This window comes from Perognathus longimembris, chromosome 13 (assembly GCF_023159225.1).
Source record: "Perognathus longimembris pacificus isolate PPM17 chromosome 13, ASM2315922v1, whole genome shotgun sequence".
NCBI classification, from domain to species: Eukaryota; Metazoa; Chordata; class Mammalia; order Rodentia; family Heteromyidae; genus Perognathus; species Perognathus longimembris.
In genome coordinates this window covers 59,541,249-59,559,007 of record NC_063173.1, presented here as the reverse complement: position 1 = coordinate 59,559,007, position 17,759 = coordinate 59,541,249, and the positions used below count along the sequence as shown (strand labels likewise).

The window sequence follows — 17,759 nt, the reverse complement described above, 5'->3', positions numbered from 1 at the left end:
TTTGCCGACCGCCCGACCGCCTGACCTTGTGTTTCTCGTCGCTCCGGAGCTTCGGAGGCTCTTGGGTGAAGTTTCCCCAGCGTCTTTGTTTTGTTTTCTACGTTGGAAGTTGTACGGAAGGAGTTGGGTTTTCTGCCTCTAGGTAAATCCTGATTTACTTCAAAATCCTAGAATCTCCCAGAGCACCTAAGGCAGGGCAGTCCGGCTCTAACCCCTAAGGGTGCGGAGAGCAGCGTGCAGCGCTCGGAGCTCCTTCCCAAGCCCTTCAGCTCAGTCGCGGCTTCCTGTGCCTGTGAACAATGCTGCTGCGTCACCCACATGCAGCTCCCAGAAATGCTTTGCAACGGAAGACGGCAGGAGGGGGAGCTGAGCTTGAGGGAGCCAGCCCGGCCGGCAGAGGGCCCGGCCGTTCTGCTGCAGCACCCGGAGTGGGTGTGTCCAGGGTCTGCTCTCCTCCTCACCATTGGAGGAAGTACTGCTGAGGGAGGGAGCTTTGCTACCCCGCCTAGGCTCCCTCCCTCCAACACCGCAATAGGAGAACCCACAGCCAGTCCCCTGGGTGCTCCCCATAGCCAACTTAGAAGGCGCCAGCGTAAGCAAATGCTTTAACCCAGAGTGCCAGTTAAGCGTAGGCACCCTAGCCCATATCTGTCCTTGTCTCAGCCCACACCCTACTCCTCAGGGTCAATTCGAGTAGAAGCCCAAGCTCTCCCGTTGAATAGCTGCTCCCACACTGTCAACACAGTTTCTGTGCATACCCTTCACTGCATATGAACACACATGGGCTCGTGTGCGTGTGCGCTCTTTCTCTTTTTATTTTTTATTTTTTGCCAGTCCTGGGCCTTGGACTCAGGGCCTGAGCACTGTCCCTGGCTTCCTTTTGCTCAAGGCTAGCACTCTGCCACTTGAGCCACAGCGCCACTTCTGGCCATTTTCTGTATATGTGGTGCTGGGGAATCGAACCCAGGGCCTCATGTATATGAGGCAAGCTCTCTTGCCACTAGGCCATATCCCCAGCCCGCCCCCCTCTTTTTCTCCCTCTCAGCAAACACCTGGGATAGATAGCTCAGTTAGAGCTCTGAGGAGGAACCAGGCAGTAGGCCCAGCTCTCCTGGAGTTCTCTTATCCTGAATACCACTGCTTTACATATATGTTTCTGGAGAAAAAAAGAACCCTTCAGAAATAGCACCATTAGGGCCAATGCTGAGATAATAATCTACAACAGATGCCTGATTCAGATCTAGAGTAAAGCCCATCAGTATTCAAGATATGCTTTTTTGCTATTATCAGTGTTTGAACTTAAAAGCCTCAAACTGGCTCAGATGGTGTTTCTGCCACTTGAGCCACGCCTGAAAACTGGCTTTTTGCTGTTTATTTTTTTTTTAATTTTTGTCGGTTGTGGGGCTTGAACTCTGGGCCTGGGTACTGTTCCTGAGCTCTTCAGCTCAAGGCTAGCACTTTACCACTTTGAGCCACAGCACCACTTCAGGTTTTCTGGTGGTTAATTGGAGATAAGAGTCTTACAGACTTTTCTGCCTGGGCTGGCTTTGAACTGTGATCCTCAGATCTCAGCCTCCTGAGTAGCTAGGATTACAGACATGAGCTACTGGCACCTGGCAAGAATCTTTCTTAAAGATAAGGACTGTCTTGTCTGGGTTGGCTTCGAACCTCAGTCCTCAGATCTCAGTCTTCTGAGTAGCTGAGGACTACGGGTGTGAACCACCAGTGCTTGGCTTAAAAGTTTGGTCTCTAAAAGCTGGCTTAATGGCCAAGTATAGTGGCTAAAACCTATATAATCCTAGCTACTTAGGAGGCCAGCCAGGCAGAAAAGTCCATGAGACTCCATCTCCAAAACAACTAGTAAAAAACAGAGCTGGCATGGGTTAATTGGTAAAGCATCAGCCTAGAACACCTGAGGTCCTGAGTTCAAACCCTAATACCCCCCACCCACCACGGCTAAAAGCAGATTATACAAGGTTTTCTATCAGTCCTTAGTGTCAGATGAAAATTCTTGATTTTTTTTTTTCCCTTTGGCCAGTCCTGTGGCTTGGACTCAGGGCCTGAGCACTGTCCCTGGCTTCTTTTTGCTCAAGGCTAGCACTCTACCACTTGAGCCACAGCGCCACTTTCAGCCTTTTCTGTTTATGTAATGCTGAGGAATTGAACCCAGGGCTTCATGCATGCAAGGCAAACACTCTACCACTAAGCCATATTCCTAGCCTCCTTGATTAGTTTTTATAGATACTTGCAACCATAACTCTTTTTGCTTCAATCCTGTCATACTATTGGAATGGAATATAGAATAATTTTTAGATCATAATTAAAAAATAAAATGTTAGGATATTAGATAAGAGTAGCACAATGAACAACTAATTTATAAGTTGAGAATTATTATTATTCTATTTTTTTGGCCAGTCCTGGGCCTTGAACTCATGGCCTGAGCACTGTCCCTGGCTTCTTTTGCTCAAGGCTAGCACTCTACCCCTTGAGCCACAGTGCCACTTCTGGGCATTTTCTGTATATGTGGTGCTGGGGAATCGAACCCAGGGCTTCATGTATATGAGACAAGCACTCTTGCCACTAGGCCATTATCCCCAGGCCCGAGAATTATTATTTACATAAAATTATACCAAGCAGTTTATGTTATCTACTGGGAACAGAGAAGACCAAAGCATCTCCTTCCCTCTGCACCCTTTCAGAGTAGCTGGACTCTGCACCCTTTCAGAGTATTTGCCTTGTGCCCTGTGTCATGCATGGCAAATTCAGACTCACTTCCTTAGACCACTTAAAAGCTTGCTCTACCAGTAGACTATGAGGCCGTGGAGTATGAGTGGAGTATGAGACCGATGCTACTGGCATAATTTCCCCAGTACTCAGTTTGGTCTCTAGCACAAAGAAGGCAGGCTTTACTCATAGTAGTGGAATAAATTAACTTCATACATTTGTAATTCATTGCACTAGTGCTAACGATTATTAAGTACTTTACTAATATCACTAGGTTTCTGTTGTTTTGGGCTGGAGGCATGTGATTGGCTAGCAAGAACAAGGCCTTGAGGTCAAACCTTAAAATTTCAGCCAAAAATTAAATAAACAAATGGTGCCTCCCACTTTCTTTTGATGCTGGGAATCTAAAACCTTGTACTGGGCTAAGCATATTTTAGTCCTTATTATTAACTTCCAAGATATTTTTATAAAGGACAAAAGCAGGCTTTCATATATCTAGTAATTTGCCACAACTTACGATTGACAAGACTTATCAAAAAACTTATTTTATAAACATGAATGTATGCTAAGAATTCCTTTATTACCAAATTAGACACAAACAAAGACCAATGAAAATGTAAGGCCCTAAATTCAAACCCCAATACCACCAAAACAAACATCCCATACTTATTCAAACAAACCCTAGCAAGGCACTAGTGGCTCCTGCCTGTAATCCTAGCTCCTCAGGAAGCTGAGATCTGAGCATCAAGGTTCAAAGCCAGCACGAGCAGCAAAGTCTGTGAGAGTCATCTCCAATTAACCATCAAAAAGCCAGAACTGGGGGCTAGGGATATAGCCTAGTGGCAAGAGTGCCTGCCTCGGATACACGAGGCCCTAGGTTCGATTCCCCAGCACCACATACACAGAAAACGGCCAGAAGTGGCGCTGTGGCTCAAGTGGCAGAGTGCTAGCCTTGAGCGGGCCGGGGACAGTGCTCAGGCCCTGAGTCCAAGGCCCAGGACTGGCAAAAAAAAAAAAAAAAAAAAGCCAGAACTGGAGCTGTGACTCAACTAGTAGAGTACTTTGCCTTGAGCAAAAAGAGAAAGCTCAGGGACAGAGGCCAGGCTCTGAGTTCAAGCCCCAAGACTAGTAGCATGAGCGTGCGTGCGCACACACAACACACACACACACAACATACACACACACACACACACACTGCTCAGGGACAGTGTCTAGGCCTTGAGTTCATGCCCTAATGCCTGAACAAAAAAAAAAAAAAAAAAATCTCGAGCAGAAGAGGCCTGCTTCCCACCTTCAGTACACTGTGTTTCAGGAGTTGAGGTTACACCCTTTCCAAACAGATTTCATCTATCCTGATTCATTCTAGCAGTAAGTCAACAACTTTTATTCTATTATTTCTGCTTAATCTTCTCCTAATTTTATATTCTATGCTTCTTTTTTTTTTGGCCAGTCCTGGGGCTTGGACTCAAGGCCTGAGCACTGTCCTTGGCTTCTTTTTGCTCAAGGCTAGCACTCTGCCGCTTGAGCCACAGTGCCACTTCTGGCCATTTTCTGTATATGTGGTGCTGGGGAATTGAACCCAGGGCCTCATGTATACAAGGCAAGCGCTCTTGCCACTAGGCCATATCCCCAGCCCTCTATGCTTCTTTCTTCAACATTGTTAAAAAGGATCTTCCAAGTCCCTCTCCCCACCCTGTCCCCCCCTTTTTGTACAATCCTTAAGACATTACAATAGACTTTGGGTATCAGCAGGTATACCATTTTGAGGAGCAAGTGAGAATGCTCAGGATACATTGAGTTTAATGCTAAACTGCGGATACATAATTTTTTCCTGACAGTACTATCTACTTTCTTTGAAGACTAGTGGAGAAATCTCACTACTTTTACAGCTTTCCTTTTACTTTCAAATAAACCTACTGCTTACCTAAAACAAACAAAAACCATATAGGCTGTCATTCAAAATCCTCTCACCCACCAAAAAAAGGGGAAAAGAAATAATTAACTCTTTGGGTTTGGAGATATGGCTCTGTGGGCAGAGACTTAGCCAGTAGGAGAAACCATTAGGTATCCCCACAAAATTTATTTATTTGCTGATTCTAGGGGCTTGAACTCAGGGCCTGGGTGCTGTCCCTGACCTCTTTTTTTGCTCAAGGCTAGCACTCTACCATTTGAAACACAGCTCTACTTCTGGCTTTTTGAAGTTTATTAGAACTCATTCTCATGGAGTTTCCTGCCCAGGCTGGCTTTGAACTGCAATCCTCAGATCTCAGCCTCCTTACAGGTGTAAGCCATCAGTGCCCAGCCAGATACCAAGTTTCAGTTCTGGTCTTGGACAAACAACAACAAAAAACAAATTTTCACTATGTCACTTTAAGTACTTTGTTTGTATGTACACAACAGTACCGGGGCTTAAACTCAGGGCCTTTGCTGTCACTTGGCTTTATTGCTTATGACTACTATTCTACCACTTGAGCCACAATAACAGTCTGTCATTTTGCTGGTTGACTGAAGATGAGTCTTATAGATTTTTCTGCCCAGATTGGTTTTGAACTGAGATTTTCTAGGTCTAAGTCTCCTGAGGATTGCAAAGCGTCAGCCTAAAGAATGTGCTTTTTTTTTGTTTGTATATTTGTTTTGTGTCAATCCTAGGGCTTGAACTTGGGCCCTGAGCTTTTGTGCTCAAGGCTGCTAGTGCTCTAACACCTTGAGTCACAGCGCCATTTCCTGTTTTGTTTTGTCCTGGGCACTGTCCCTGAGCTTCTTTTGTTCAAGGTGAATACTCTAACACTTGAACCACAGCCCCACTTCCAGTCTTTTCTGAGCAGTTTACTGGAATCCCATGGACTTTCCTGCCTGGGCTGGTTTTGAACCACAATTCTCAGATTTCAGCCTCTCATCCTCCTGAGTAGCTAGGATTAGAGGTGTGAGCCATTGGCCTTAAGTCCTCATTAAAGACACAAATCCCACTCTAAGAACCAAAACACTGAAGGGCTAGCAAGCACATACACAAATTAACTTCTCTAGTTAAACCAAAGACTATTGTAAGTTTTCATACTTTCTCCTTCCAAATCCAGAAACCGACCATCCTCACCAAGTCAACAGTTGCTTACCTTTACATCAGCAATGAGAGCATCTTCATCTTCTATCCCTGTGGGTACACACTTCTTGTGCAGTGGAAGAGACTCCAACTTATCTACAAGGCAGCGAAGGCCTTCAAGCTCAAAATGGGTCAGATGCACTTGCCTGTCCTTTCGGGGACTACACTGGTGATCCCACACTTGGCCATTGTGGGAGCCCCGACCTGAGTCAGAGGAAGAGTCTCCAGACAACGGTTTCTTCAGACTTGGAAGACTTCGGCAGGTTTTGCCCAGTCCATCATAATCCAGGTTGATTCCATTAGGTACAGGGCTAGTGAGAACAGAGCGCCTACTGTTCAAGCGGCGGGATTCTCGATCCATTCCTTCCTCATCTCCATTCCCAGACTCTAATCCATTTAACTCCAAATCTACCAATAAAAGACAAAAATGCAGTGAGAGCATACCGGCTGGCCATGTGACAGTATAAAAATTGCCTTGGGGCTGGGAATATGGCCTAGTGGTAGAGTGCTTGCCTAGCATGCATGAAGCCGTCAGTTTGATTCCTCAGCACCACATAGATAGAAAAAGCTGGAAGTGGCGCTGTGGCTGAAGTCGTAGAGTGCTAACCTTGAGCAAAAAGAAGCCAGGGACAGTGCTCAGGCCCTGAGTTCAAGTCCCAGGACTGGCAAAAACAAAAACAAAAAAAATTCCCAAAACTAAGAGCAAGAAGCCTTGAATACAAGTCCCATTCCTGGCACTGGCTGGTACACACACACACACACACACACACACACACACACACACACACACGCGCGCGCGCGCGCACACACACACGCACACACGCACACTGAAGTGGTAAATTGCTAGGAAGAAAGGGAGAGCTCAAGTTCAAGCCCTGATACTGGAAAAACAAAACAAAAATCTATCAAGAATAAGGCCAGGAATGTGACTTAGTAGTAGAGTGAGTGGTTGCTGAGCATGGTGAAGCCCTATATTAGATTCCTCATATAAAACTATATAAAAAAGAAAATGCCGGAAGTGGTGCTGTGGCTTAGAGTGCTAGCCCTGAGCAAAAGAAGCTCAAGGACAGTCCCAGGCCCTGAGTTTAAGTCTCAGAACTGCAAAAATAAAAATCCAGGGCTGGGGATATAGCCTAGTGGCAAGAGTGCCTGCCTCGGATACACGAGGCCCTAGGTTCGATTCCCCAGCACCACATATACGGAAAACGGCCAGAAGCGGCGCTGTGGCTCAAGTGGCAGAGTGCTAGCCTTGAGCCGGAAGAAGCCAGGGAGAGTGCTCAGCCCCTGAGTCCAAGGCCCAGGACTGGCCAAAAAAAAAAAAATAAAAAATAAAAAAATAAAAAAATAAAATAAAAATCCAATAACGAAAACTCTGCTTATTTTAATCCATTTGTCAATTATAGAAACCCAAGCATGATTCTTAGTAGAAATATGATCACGGGCCAGTTGCTGGTGGCTCATGTCTGTAATCCTAGCTACTCAGGAGGCTGAGATCTGTGGATCACAATTCAAAGCCAGCCCAGGCAGGAAAGTACATGAATCTATATTTCCAAATAACTACTACCAAAAACCCAAAAAGTGGAGCTGTAGCTCAAGTGGCAGCCTTGAGTAAATATGCTCAGGGACAGTCCCCTGTCCCTGTGTTCAAACCCCAAGACCCGAGTGGGCGTGTATACACATACGCACACACACAGGCACACATATATGACAATAAAAGTAGGATCTTGTTTTTTTAAACTTTTTTGAGATGGTGTCACTATGTATTCCAGGTTGGTGTGTGTGTGTTCTGAGGCTCTGGGATTATCCCTTAGCTTCTTCACTCAAGGATAGTACGCTACCATTTGAACTGGAGCTCTACTTCTGGCTTTCTGGTGATTAACTGGAGAGAAGAGTCTCACAGACTTTCCTGCCCAGGGTGACTTAGAACTGTGATCCTCAAAATCTCAGCACCCTGAGTAACTAGGATAGAGGTGTGAACCACTGGTATAGCTGGCCCTGAATTCTTGATTTTTCTGTCTCTATCTCCCCACTGATAGGACTACAGAGGTTCAACTGGCGTGTGTGTGGGGGTGGGGGTGGTGGTAGTAGTAGTAGTAGCAGTAGTCGGGCTTGATCTCTATCTCTCCACTGATAGGACTACAGAGGTACAACTGGCTCAATTGTTGTTGTTGTTGGTGGTGGTGGTGGTGGTGGTGGTGTGTGTGTGTGTAGGTAGGTAGTAGTTGGGCTTGAATTCTAGGCTTCAAGCTCTTGCTCAGCTTTTTCCCTCACAACTGGTACTCTACTTCTTAAAGAAACACTGTCACTTCCAGCTTTGGGCTGGTCATAAAAATCTCCTGGGTTTGTCTGCCCCAGCTGGCTCCGGACATTGATTTTTTTAGATTTTATCCAACCAAGTAAGAACTTTAGGTGTGACCAACCAGCACGCCTGGCTCAAGTGGCAGAGTGCTAGCCTTGAGCAAAAGAAGCTCAGGGACATGAGAATTTGATGTATGTAAACCTTTTATTATAGTGCCTGGGAGAGTTATTTTGATGGTACACTTTTAAAACTTATTAGACAAGTTATTAGCTTTCTTGTTTTCCCTTCCCTCCTTCCTTTCTTTCTTTGTACCAGTACTGGGGCTTGAACTCAGGATATGGGTGCTGCCCCTGAGATTTTTTGCTCAAGGCTGGCACTTCACCACTTGAGCTGGCTTTTACTTTATTTTTTTGTGCTAGTCCTGATGCTTAAATTCAGGGAGCTTTTTTGCTCAACGTTAGCATTTTCCACTTAAAGCACAGCTCTACTTCTAGCTTTTTGGTAGTTAGTGGGAGATCAGAGTCTCATGGACTTTCTGGCCCAGCCTGGCTTTGAATTGAGATTCTCAGATCTCAGTCCCTTGAGTAGCTACGATTATAGGCATGAGCCTCAGGTGGCCTGGCTTACAAGTTATTAGCTTTCTCCAGGAGCTAAGTATTAGCAACCTAGATAAAGATCAGATCTACAGTACTTCATATGGTACTTCCAAGTAGGCAAGTAAAACCCCAAAACATAACTACTAAGCAACAATCTCCTGAATATTCCTGGGCAAGGGTTTCTTGAAAGTTCATGTAGGCAGAACACTTACCCATGCTGAGGGATTCTTTCTGAAATTCCTTGGTTAGGTGGGAGCGGTTGGTTATACAGTACACATAGCGCTCCAACACGTACCAACACATCTCATAGTAGAATGGATAACGGAATTTATTTGGAACCTGTATAGGAACAGAACAATGAAAGAAACAAGAAAAAATTATATATTTTCCCTTTTGTTGTCAGTATTGAGGCTTCAATTCAGGGACGTGAGACCTCATTCTTTTTTTTTAGGTCCAAGATAGAGACAAACTGGTACTTGTTGCTTTCACTCACTGATTAGCATTGTACCAACTGAGACATGTTTCCAACCCCTCAATCAGTGTACAACTTGAGCCATGCCTCCAGCCTGGCATTTTTAAAAATTTATTTTTATTGTAAAGGTGATATACAGAGGGGTTACAGCTACACAGATCAGGTAATGAGTACATTTCTTTTTGAACAGTGTCACCTCTTCCCTCTAATATGGCATTTTTGCTACAGATGAAGTTTCACAGACAAGTTTTGCCTGGGCTGGCTTTGAACTAAGATCCTCCAAGTCTCAGCCATCGGTAGGTAGATTATAAGCATGAGCCATCGGTACCAACTACGCAACTCACAATTTTCAAGGAAAGAGAATAAGGGCAAACTGAATCACTAAAATAAGACACTCAGGAAAAAACGTTTTTAAGTCAACATGCAAATTCAAGTTGGCATCTGAAGCAAGACTTTATTAACCTAAGAGAATGCTGGTCTTGAAAAATAAAAATAGACAATACATAAAAAGTCCTTTGGAAAACTATTCAGAGCCAAGTTTCAAAAGCTTAGCTTTTGAGATAAGGGTAAAAAATGTTAAATTAGATATTAACAGCTCAGAGTAGTAACACACACTTCCAGCTGTTGGAAGGCAGAGGCAAGGGGATTTTGAATTTAAGGGCAGGTTAGTTTGGCCTACAGCAAAACCATGCCACTAAACATAACAGGCTAGGTGCCAGTGGCTCACATCTATAATCCTAGCTACTCAGGAAGCTGAGATCTGAGGATCCAGGTTCAAAGCTAGCATAGGCAGAAGATTCCATGAGACTCTTCTGTCCAATTAACTCCAAAACTAGAAGTGGAGCTATGGCTCAAGTTGGTAGAGCACTAGCCATGAGTCCAAAAGCTCAGAGAGTGTCTAGCCTCTGAATTCAAGACCCAGGACCTGCACCAAAAATAAAAAACAAAAACAAGAAAAACAGAGTCTTTCCCCCACTATGCATCCTCCATTTCCCTTCTATGTATCATGTTAATGTGATTTATCAGCTACATACACACTCATGTGTATGTATGTGTATATATGTAGACACACACATACACACATATGAAATGTTATTGGGCTGGGAATGTGGCTTAGCGGTAGAGTGCTTGCCTAGCATGCATGAAGCCCTGGGTTCGATTCCTCAGCACCACATATACAGAAAGGCCGGATGTAGCACTATGACTCAAGTGGTAGAGTGCTAGCCTTGAGCAAAAAGAAGCCAGAGGCAGTGCTCAGGCCCTGAGTTCAAGCCCCAGGACTGGCAAAAAAAAAAAATGGTGGTGGTCATGGGGCTTGAACATGGGAGGGGGGAGGGTAAGCCCTGGGCACTGTCCCTGAGCTCTTTTGCTCAAGGTTAGTACTCTACCATTTGACCTACAGCAACACTTCCCATTTTTTTGGTGGTTAATTGGAGATAAGTCTAACAGACTTTCCTGCCCTAGCTGGCTTTAAACTGTGATTCTCAGGTCTCAGGCTCCTGAGTAGCTAGGATTAAAAGCATGAGCCACCAAACCACCAGCTTATTCTTTATTTTTTGCCAGTCCTGGGCCTTGGGACTCAGGGCCTGAGCACTGTCCTGGCTTCTTTTTGCTCAAGGCTGGCACTCTGCCACTTGAGCCACAGCACCACTTCTGGCCATTTTTTATATATGTGGTGCTGGGGAATCGAACCCTGGGCTTCATGTATACAAGGCAAGCACTCTTGCCACTAGGCTATATTCCCAACCCCAGCCTATTCTTTAGTTTTCTATTTCCTCCCCCCCAAACAAACAAAGAAACAAACAAACACCCAAGAGTTTTCTTCCTACTCTCCCCACAAAGAGCATTTTCAAAATCACTCCAGCTGAAGAACAATAAACGCATACCATAAACATGTCTTTAGATCTGCCATAGACAAGGGAAAGTCATAGCATGGATTAATCAATGAGGAAGATAAACGATTTTGCTACATTTGTTTAGAGGTCATTATTTCAAAAGCCAAATACTTCTAAGACTGTTTTGAAATCTGTTATTCCTGAGGATGCTGCAAATCTCTCACTGTGTAGTAAAAACTTCACTTGCCCCTTTCCAGAGCCCTCAACTGAAGTAATCTTTCAAATCCCCTGACCAGGTCACAGGGTCACAGTATCACAGTGGAACAAGATCACCTTTTCATAAGAAGGCAGGACAGGCATGTGCTTTTCATAATCAACCCCAATTAGCTTTCTAACTTGAGTACTCAAGCCTGAATCTCACAGTCTCATGTGCTTACAGCTTTAAAGTCAAATACATTTATTTCTGGAATAGGAGATATCCAGATTTTCTGTTTACACACATCTATCTATCTATCTATCTATCTATCTATCTATCTATCTATCTATCTGATTTATGTCATATGTCAGTTGTGGGGCTTGAACTCGGGGCCTGGGTGCTGTCCCTAAGCTCTTTTGCTCAAGGCTAGTGCTCCATCACTTTGACTTTTTGAGTGGCTGATTGAAGGTAAGAGTCTCACTTATGCCCAGGCTGGCTTTGAACTGTGATCCTCAGATCTCAGTCTCCTGAGTGGCTAGGATTACAGGTACGAGCTGCTGGCACCCAAATTCAAAATGACACATCAAGCTGGGCACAAGTGGCTTGCACTTATAACCCTAGCTATTCAGGAGGCTGAGATCTGGGAATCAATGTTCCAAGCACGCCAGGCAGGAAAGACTATAAGACTTTTTTTTTTTTTGGCCAGTCCTGGGGCTTGAACTCAGGGCCTGGGCACTGTTCCTCCTGAGCCGTTTGTGCTCCAGGCTAGCACTCTACCACCTGAGCCACAGTGCCACTCCCGGCTTTTTCTGAGTAGTTTATTGGAGATAAGAGTCTCAAGGACTTTCCTGCCTGGGCTGGCTTTGAACCACAATTCTCAGATTTCAGTCTTTCAGCCTCCAGAGTAGCTAAGATACAGGCATGAGCCACTGGGCCAGGCTCATGAGACTGTTATCTCCAATTAACTACCAAAAACGTGGGAAGTAGAGCTATGGCTCAAGTGGTAGAGCACTGGCCTTCACCACAAAGCTCAGAGACAGCATCTAGGCCGTGAGTTCAAGCCCATGACACCTGATGTTTCTCACTTGCCTTTGAAATGTGTTAACACTTTTGTGTTAAAAACTGGAAGAACCTTTAGGACTTGAGGACAACAATAAATTCTAAAGCCCTTTGGAAATCTGTTGAGAAATCAGTAATAGTGACAGGAAGAAGGAAGGAAAGAATGAAAGAGAATAGGGGAGGAAAAGGAAAGCTGAAGAGTAGTAAAACTGCACACTTGTAATCCCAGATACTTGGGAGGTAGATGCAGGATTGTGAGTTAGAAGCCAGTCCAAGCAATGACAGTTAAGACCCTATCTCAAAAGCAAAATAAGAACAAAGGGCAGGAGATGCCCCTTTGGCACAGTATGTTGCCGAGCAAATGTGAGGCCCTGGGTTCAATCCCCAGAATCATTCAAAAAAAAAAAAAATGAAGCCATGTGCTGATGGCTCATGCCTATAATCCTAAAGATTGAGGCATCCTGGGGAAGGCATCCTGGCTTGTATCACCAAAGTGTAGGAAATGGAGCTGTGGCTCAGAGATACCAACCAGGTTCTCAATTCAAGCCCCATGGGAAAGAAGGAAGAGAGGAAGAGAGGACAAGAGGAAAGGAAAGGGGAAAGAGAAAAGAAAGCGAAAAGAAGGTAAAAAGGAAAGGAAAGGGGAAATAAAAGGAAAGGAAAGAGCAAAGTGGGAAGCATGAGAAGAAAATGATATTCAACTTTATTTTTTAACAAGGCATGGTGTACATGCATGTAAGTCTAGATTACTTTGGGGCTAAAGGAGGGGATCCCTTGAGCCCAGGACTAGCCTAAACAACACCAAAATCTAATCTCCTGAATAAAAAATAAATTTATAAAATCCCTTTTTGGTGCCAGTCCTGGTATTTGAATTCAGGGCCTAGGTGCTGTCCCAGTAGTTTAAAGCTTGAGCCACAGTTCCATTTCTGGCTTTTTTTTATTTTTTGAGGGAGGGGGTGATTAACTGGGGATAAATCTTTTGGGTCTTCCTGCCCCCACTGGCTTCAAAGGATGATCCTCAGATCTAGGCCTCTTGAGTAGTTAAGATTACAGGTGTGACAATTAACACATTTTATGTTTCTTCTGTAAAGCATCCTCTGTACCTCTTTTTAAATTAAATTTTGTAGGCTGAAAGTAATGGGCTGGGAATGTGGCTTGGTGGTAGAGTGCTTGCCTAGCATTCACGAAACCCTGGGTTTGATTCCTCAGCACCACATAAACAGAAAAAGCCAGAGGTGGCGCTGTGGCTCAAGAGGTAGAATGCCAGCCTTGAGCATAAAGAGGGAACATGCTCAAGCCCTGACTTCAAGCCCCAGGACTGGCAGAGAGGGAGAGAGAGGGAAGGAGAGAGAAGGAGAAAAGGAGGGTGGGGGAGGGAGGGAGGGAGGGAGGGAGGGAGGGAGGGAGGGAGGGAGGGAGGGAGGATTATTAACATTAAATGGGTGACAGGTTGTTACTGGCAGATAAAGGTTAGTATAAAAAGCAATAAAAATTGTGTGTGTACATATATATATGAGATTCAATGATATTTTATACACAGATTTGTGAAATGAAGGAATTATTCCATACTTTAAAAAAAAAATAGAAAAATGGGACTGGGAATGTGGCTTAATGGTAGAGTGCTTGCCTAGCATGGCATGAAGCCAAGGGTTCGTTTCCTCAGAAAAGCCAGAAGTGGCGCTGTGGTTCAAGTGGTTAGAGCAGTGGCCTCGAGCTGAAGAGCTCAGGGACAGTGTCCAGGCCCAGAGTTCATGCCCCATGACCAACAAAAAAGAAGAAAAGAAGACAGTTAAGATCTAAAAGCTGACATTTGTAATAAACATGGTCTAGGAATTACATCAAGATCAGTTTTTACTTATCTTGTTTTTATTGTTTATTTTGTTCTTTGGTGCTGATACTGGGCTTGAAATCAGGGTTCTTGCTCAACTTTTTCCAACTCAGAGCTGACATAATACCATTTGAGCCATATTGCCACATCTGGCTTTTGCTGGTTAATTGGATGTAAGAGTCTCAGAGATTTGTCTGCTTGGCCAGATTTTGAACCTAGATTCTCAGATCTCAGCCCTCAAGTAGCTAGGATTATAAGCATAACCTTAACAGCACCCAGTTTGACCTTGTTAATTTTAAGAGCTTATAGGAAATTTTACTTATGTTATTGACTATATTCACTTTCTTCCTGGTAGCAAATCAACTAAGTTCATGATACAACAGTCATTTTTAGGTGCAAAAAAGGGCATGTGCTCAAAAATATAATTATCAGAATAACTCTTACAACAGGTGGTTAGTATTATGTCTTAGAATGGTTAAGAGCAAGGATATTTTACTACAGAACTACAGGATTTTTCTTTTGAAATGTCTTATAATTTTAATCTAAATACCTTTACTATAATTTCAAACTTACCAAACTACTTATCTCGTGTAGTTTCATTACTTTTAACAAACAGGCAGAAATTTACTGGTCATAAAAGTTATTTAAAAAATTGATTCCTGTTGCTCCAACAGTAGTATCAATTTTGTGTATAAACCAAAAGAGATCAGTATCTTTCCAAAATAGGAACCAGTAAGGGATCAACTTTGACTACATGGCCAATGTGACCACATTAAATAGGTCAATGCTCAGCCCTTATAAAAGTTACAACATCTGCTTACCTATCAAGCACAAGACCCCCAGCTCATCCTCTAGTAGTAGAGAAAACAAATAATAAGTAATATTAAAATTGTAATGCTTAAAAAATTAAGTTTCAAGAACAATATTTGGAATACTTCCATGCCATTCTCTGCAATTTACCAACTATGAAGTTTCTTGCATTTGCTAATCTGCATTCATATATGCTGTTAATTTTAGCAAAAGCTGAACATTACAACATCTAAATACCCTAGAGTTTAAATTAAGGTCAATGCTATTTGTACTATATAAAATTCAACTATAACCAATCAGAGTTCTGCTAAAAAAAAAAAAAATTTAAACCCTCATTTCCTAACATATGGGTAACCCAGAAAGTAATAGCTAGTAAATTTGATCTGCTGTATGTTCTTGTGAAGCTAATAAATGAAGAGGGCTTTTGTTGCTGTTCTTGTTTTGTTTTGTTGCTGATTCCGGGGCTTGAACTCAGGGCCTGAACTTTTTGTTCAAGGCTAGTAAATTTTTCCCCCATAGTTAATTGGAGATAAGAGTCTCAGGGACTTCCTGCCCAGGCTGGCTTCAAATCATAATCCTCAGATCTCAGCCTCCTGATCACAGATGTGAGTCACCAGTGCCCAGCTGTATTTTTTATATTTTTAAATGGTTGCAAAAACAGGAAAGACCTAGGGCTGGGGATGTAGCATAGTTGTGAAGTATTTGGTAGGCATACTTTAACTTGAGTATTTCATATTATATGGTAGGGTTAAAAAGTTACAATAAACTGGGCACCAGTGGCTTGGGCCTGTAATCCTACACAGGAGGCTGAAATTTGAGGATACGGGTTCAAAGCCAGCCCAAGCAGGAAAAGTCCATGAGACTATTATCTCCAATTAATCACCAGAAAACCAGAAGTGGTGCTGTGGCTGAAAGTTGTAGCACTAGCCTTGAACAAAATAAAATAGCTCAGGGACAGCAGTCAGGACCTGAGTTCAAGTTCCACAACCAACAACAACAAAAAGTTAAAACAAATACACTATGGTCCACAAAGCCTGGAATATTTACTACCTGGTTCTTTATTGGTGGTATTATTGAACTCAGGACTTGTTAGGCTGGTACTCTACCACTTGAGGCACAGGAACCAGTCATTTTTGCTTTGGTTACTTTTTGAATAGGATCTGCTATTTGCCTATGCTGACACAGGCAAATCATTTAGATCACAATCATCTACCCTTCTCTCCTAGCTGGGATGATAAGCACATGCCAATGTACCCACCTTTTTATTGGTTGAGATGGGGTCTTGTAGACTTTCTACCTGGGCTAGCCTTGGATTGGACTGCAATCTGAGTAGCTAGGATTACAGGCACTAGCCACCATGTCCAGCTGATTACATATATCTATTTTCCCCCTGCCAGTCCTGGAGCTTGAACTCAGGGCCTGAGCACTGACCCTGTTTTCTTTTTCCTCAAGGCTAGCACTCTACCTCTTGAACCACAGCGTCACTTCTGGCTTTTTCTATATATGTGGTGCTGGGGAATTGAACCCAGGGCTTCATGCATGCTAGGCAAGCACTCTACTACTAAGTCACATTCCCAGCCCTTGATATATATATATATATATATATATATTTTTTTTTTTTTTTGGTATACATTGTTACCCTTCCATATATATCCAATGTACCCAGATCAAACTCATCTTTTTATCTCTTGGCCTCATCCCCTTTCCTGTTCTTAAAAACAATTTCAACAGGTTTCACTGTTTCATTTTCACACATGCATATATAGTATTTCAACCATACTACCCTCATTCACCCACTTAGTAGCCTTCACCCACCTGATGGTACCTGCTCCTCAACACAGTCTGCTCTGCTTTCTATGATTCTTTTTTTAATGTTTCATTCTGGGAATCAACACGTGAATATATTATGCTGTGTCAGATTTATCTTAACTATTGTTCTCTTTTGCTATTCCTTCAACTGACATTGCATTTTCACCCCCCAAAAAGACTAGGAGCTAGGTGGGTGCTGGTGGCACAAGCTACTCAGGAGGCTGAGATCTGAGGATCGCAGCTCAAAGTCAGCCTGGGTAGGAAAGTCTGTAAGAATCTCCAGTTAACCAACAGAAAACCCGGAAGTGGCACTGTGGCTCAAAGTGGTAGAGCACTAGCTTTGAGCAAAAGAGCTCAGGAATAGCGCCTAGGACCTGAGTTCAAGCCCCATAACCTACCAAAAGGAAGGAAGGAAGGAAGGAAAACAGACAAACTAGGGTTTTTTTTTTTTTTTTTTTTGGCCAGTCCTGGGCCTTGGACTCAGGGCCTGAGCACTGTCCCTGGCCTCTTCTTGCTCAAGGATGGCACTCTGTCACTTGAGCCACAGCGCCACTTCTGGCCATTTTTTGTATATGTGGTGCTGGGGAATTGAACCCAGGGCCTCATGTATACGAGGCAAGCGCTCTTGCCACTAGGCCATATCCCCAGCCCACCAAACTAGGGTTTTGACAAACTATTATGAACTTCTTGTAACTACTTTTTGTTTATCAAGACAGAACCCTGAAAAATAAAAACGTAAGGTTGGAAGTATGATGCAATAGTAGAACACCAGCCTAATAAACACAGGACCCAAGTTCAAACCCAAGTGCCACTAAAAGAGAGAAGGAAGAGAGTAGAGAGGGGGAAGAGGAGGAGGTGGAAGACAAGGAAGACTGGGGGTAGGGGGAGAGAGAGAGAGGTGTGGGGGACAGAAAGAGAGAGACAGGGCTAGGGCTGGCTACGTAACCTAAATTGTCCTAACTCTCAACCTTTCTTCCTCAGCTTCCCAGAATACTGACTGAGATTACAGGCATACCTCCCCATGCCCCTACTAA

General features: G+C 43.6%; 1 protein-coding gene and 1 long non-coding RNA gene across 4 annotated transcripts in view; one reads left to right on the top strand and one right to left on the bottom strand.

The window, feature by feature from the left end:
- The window catches only part of Kdm2a (lysine demethylase 2A), a 105,296-nt gene that overhangs the window by 17,843 nt on the left and 69,694 nt on the right, over positions 1–17,759 (bottom strand). For all 3 annotated transcript variants that reach the window (XM_048361190.1, XM_048361191.1, XM_048361193.1), the window contains 2 exons: positions 8,929–9,055; positions 5,835–6,229 (listed from right to left, as the gene is read on the bottom strand). In XM_048361190.1, the coding sequence (XP_048217147.1) occupies positions 5,835–6,229; positions 8,929–9,055 (522 nt within the window). The remainder of the gene's footprint in view (positions 1–5,834; positions 6,230–8,928; positions 9,056–17,759) is intronic.
- On the top strand, positions 4,829–13,376 carry LOC125362361. Its single transcript, XR_007213064.1, has 4 exons — positions 4,829–4,850; positions 8,690–8,695; positions 9,901–9,906; positions 13,191–13,376. It is a non-coding gene; the product is annotated as an uncharacterized LOC125362361 (long non-coding RNA).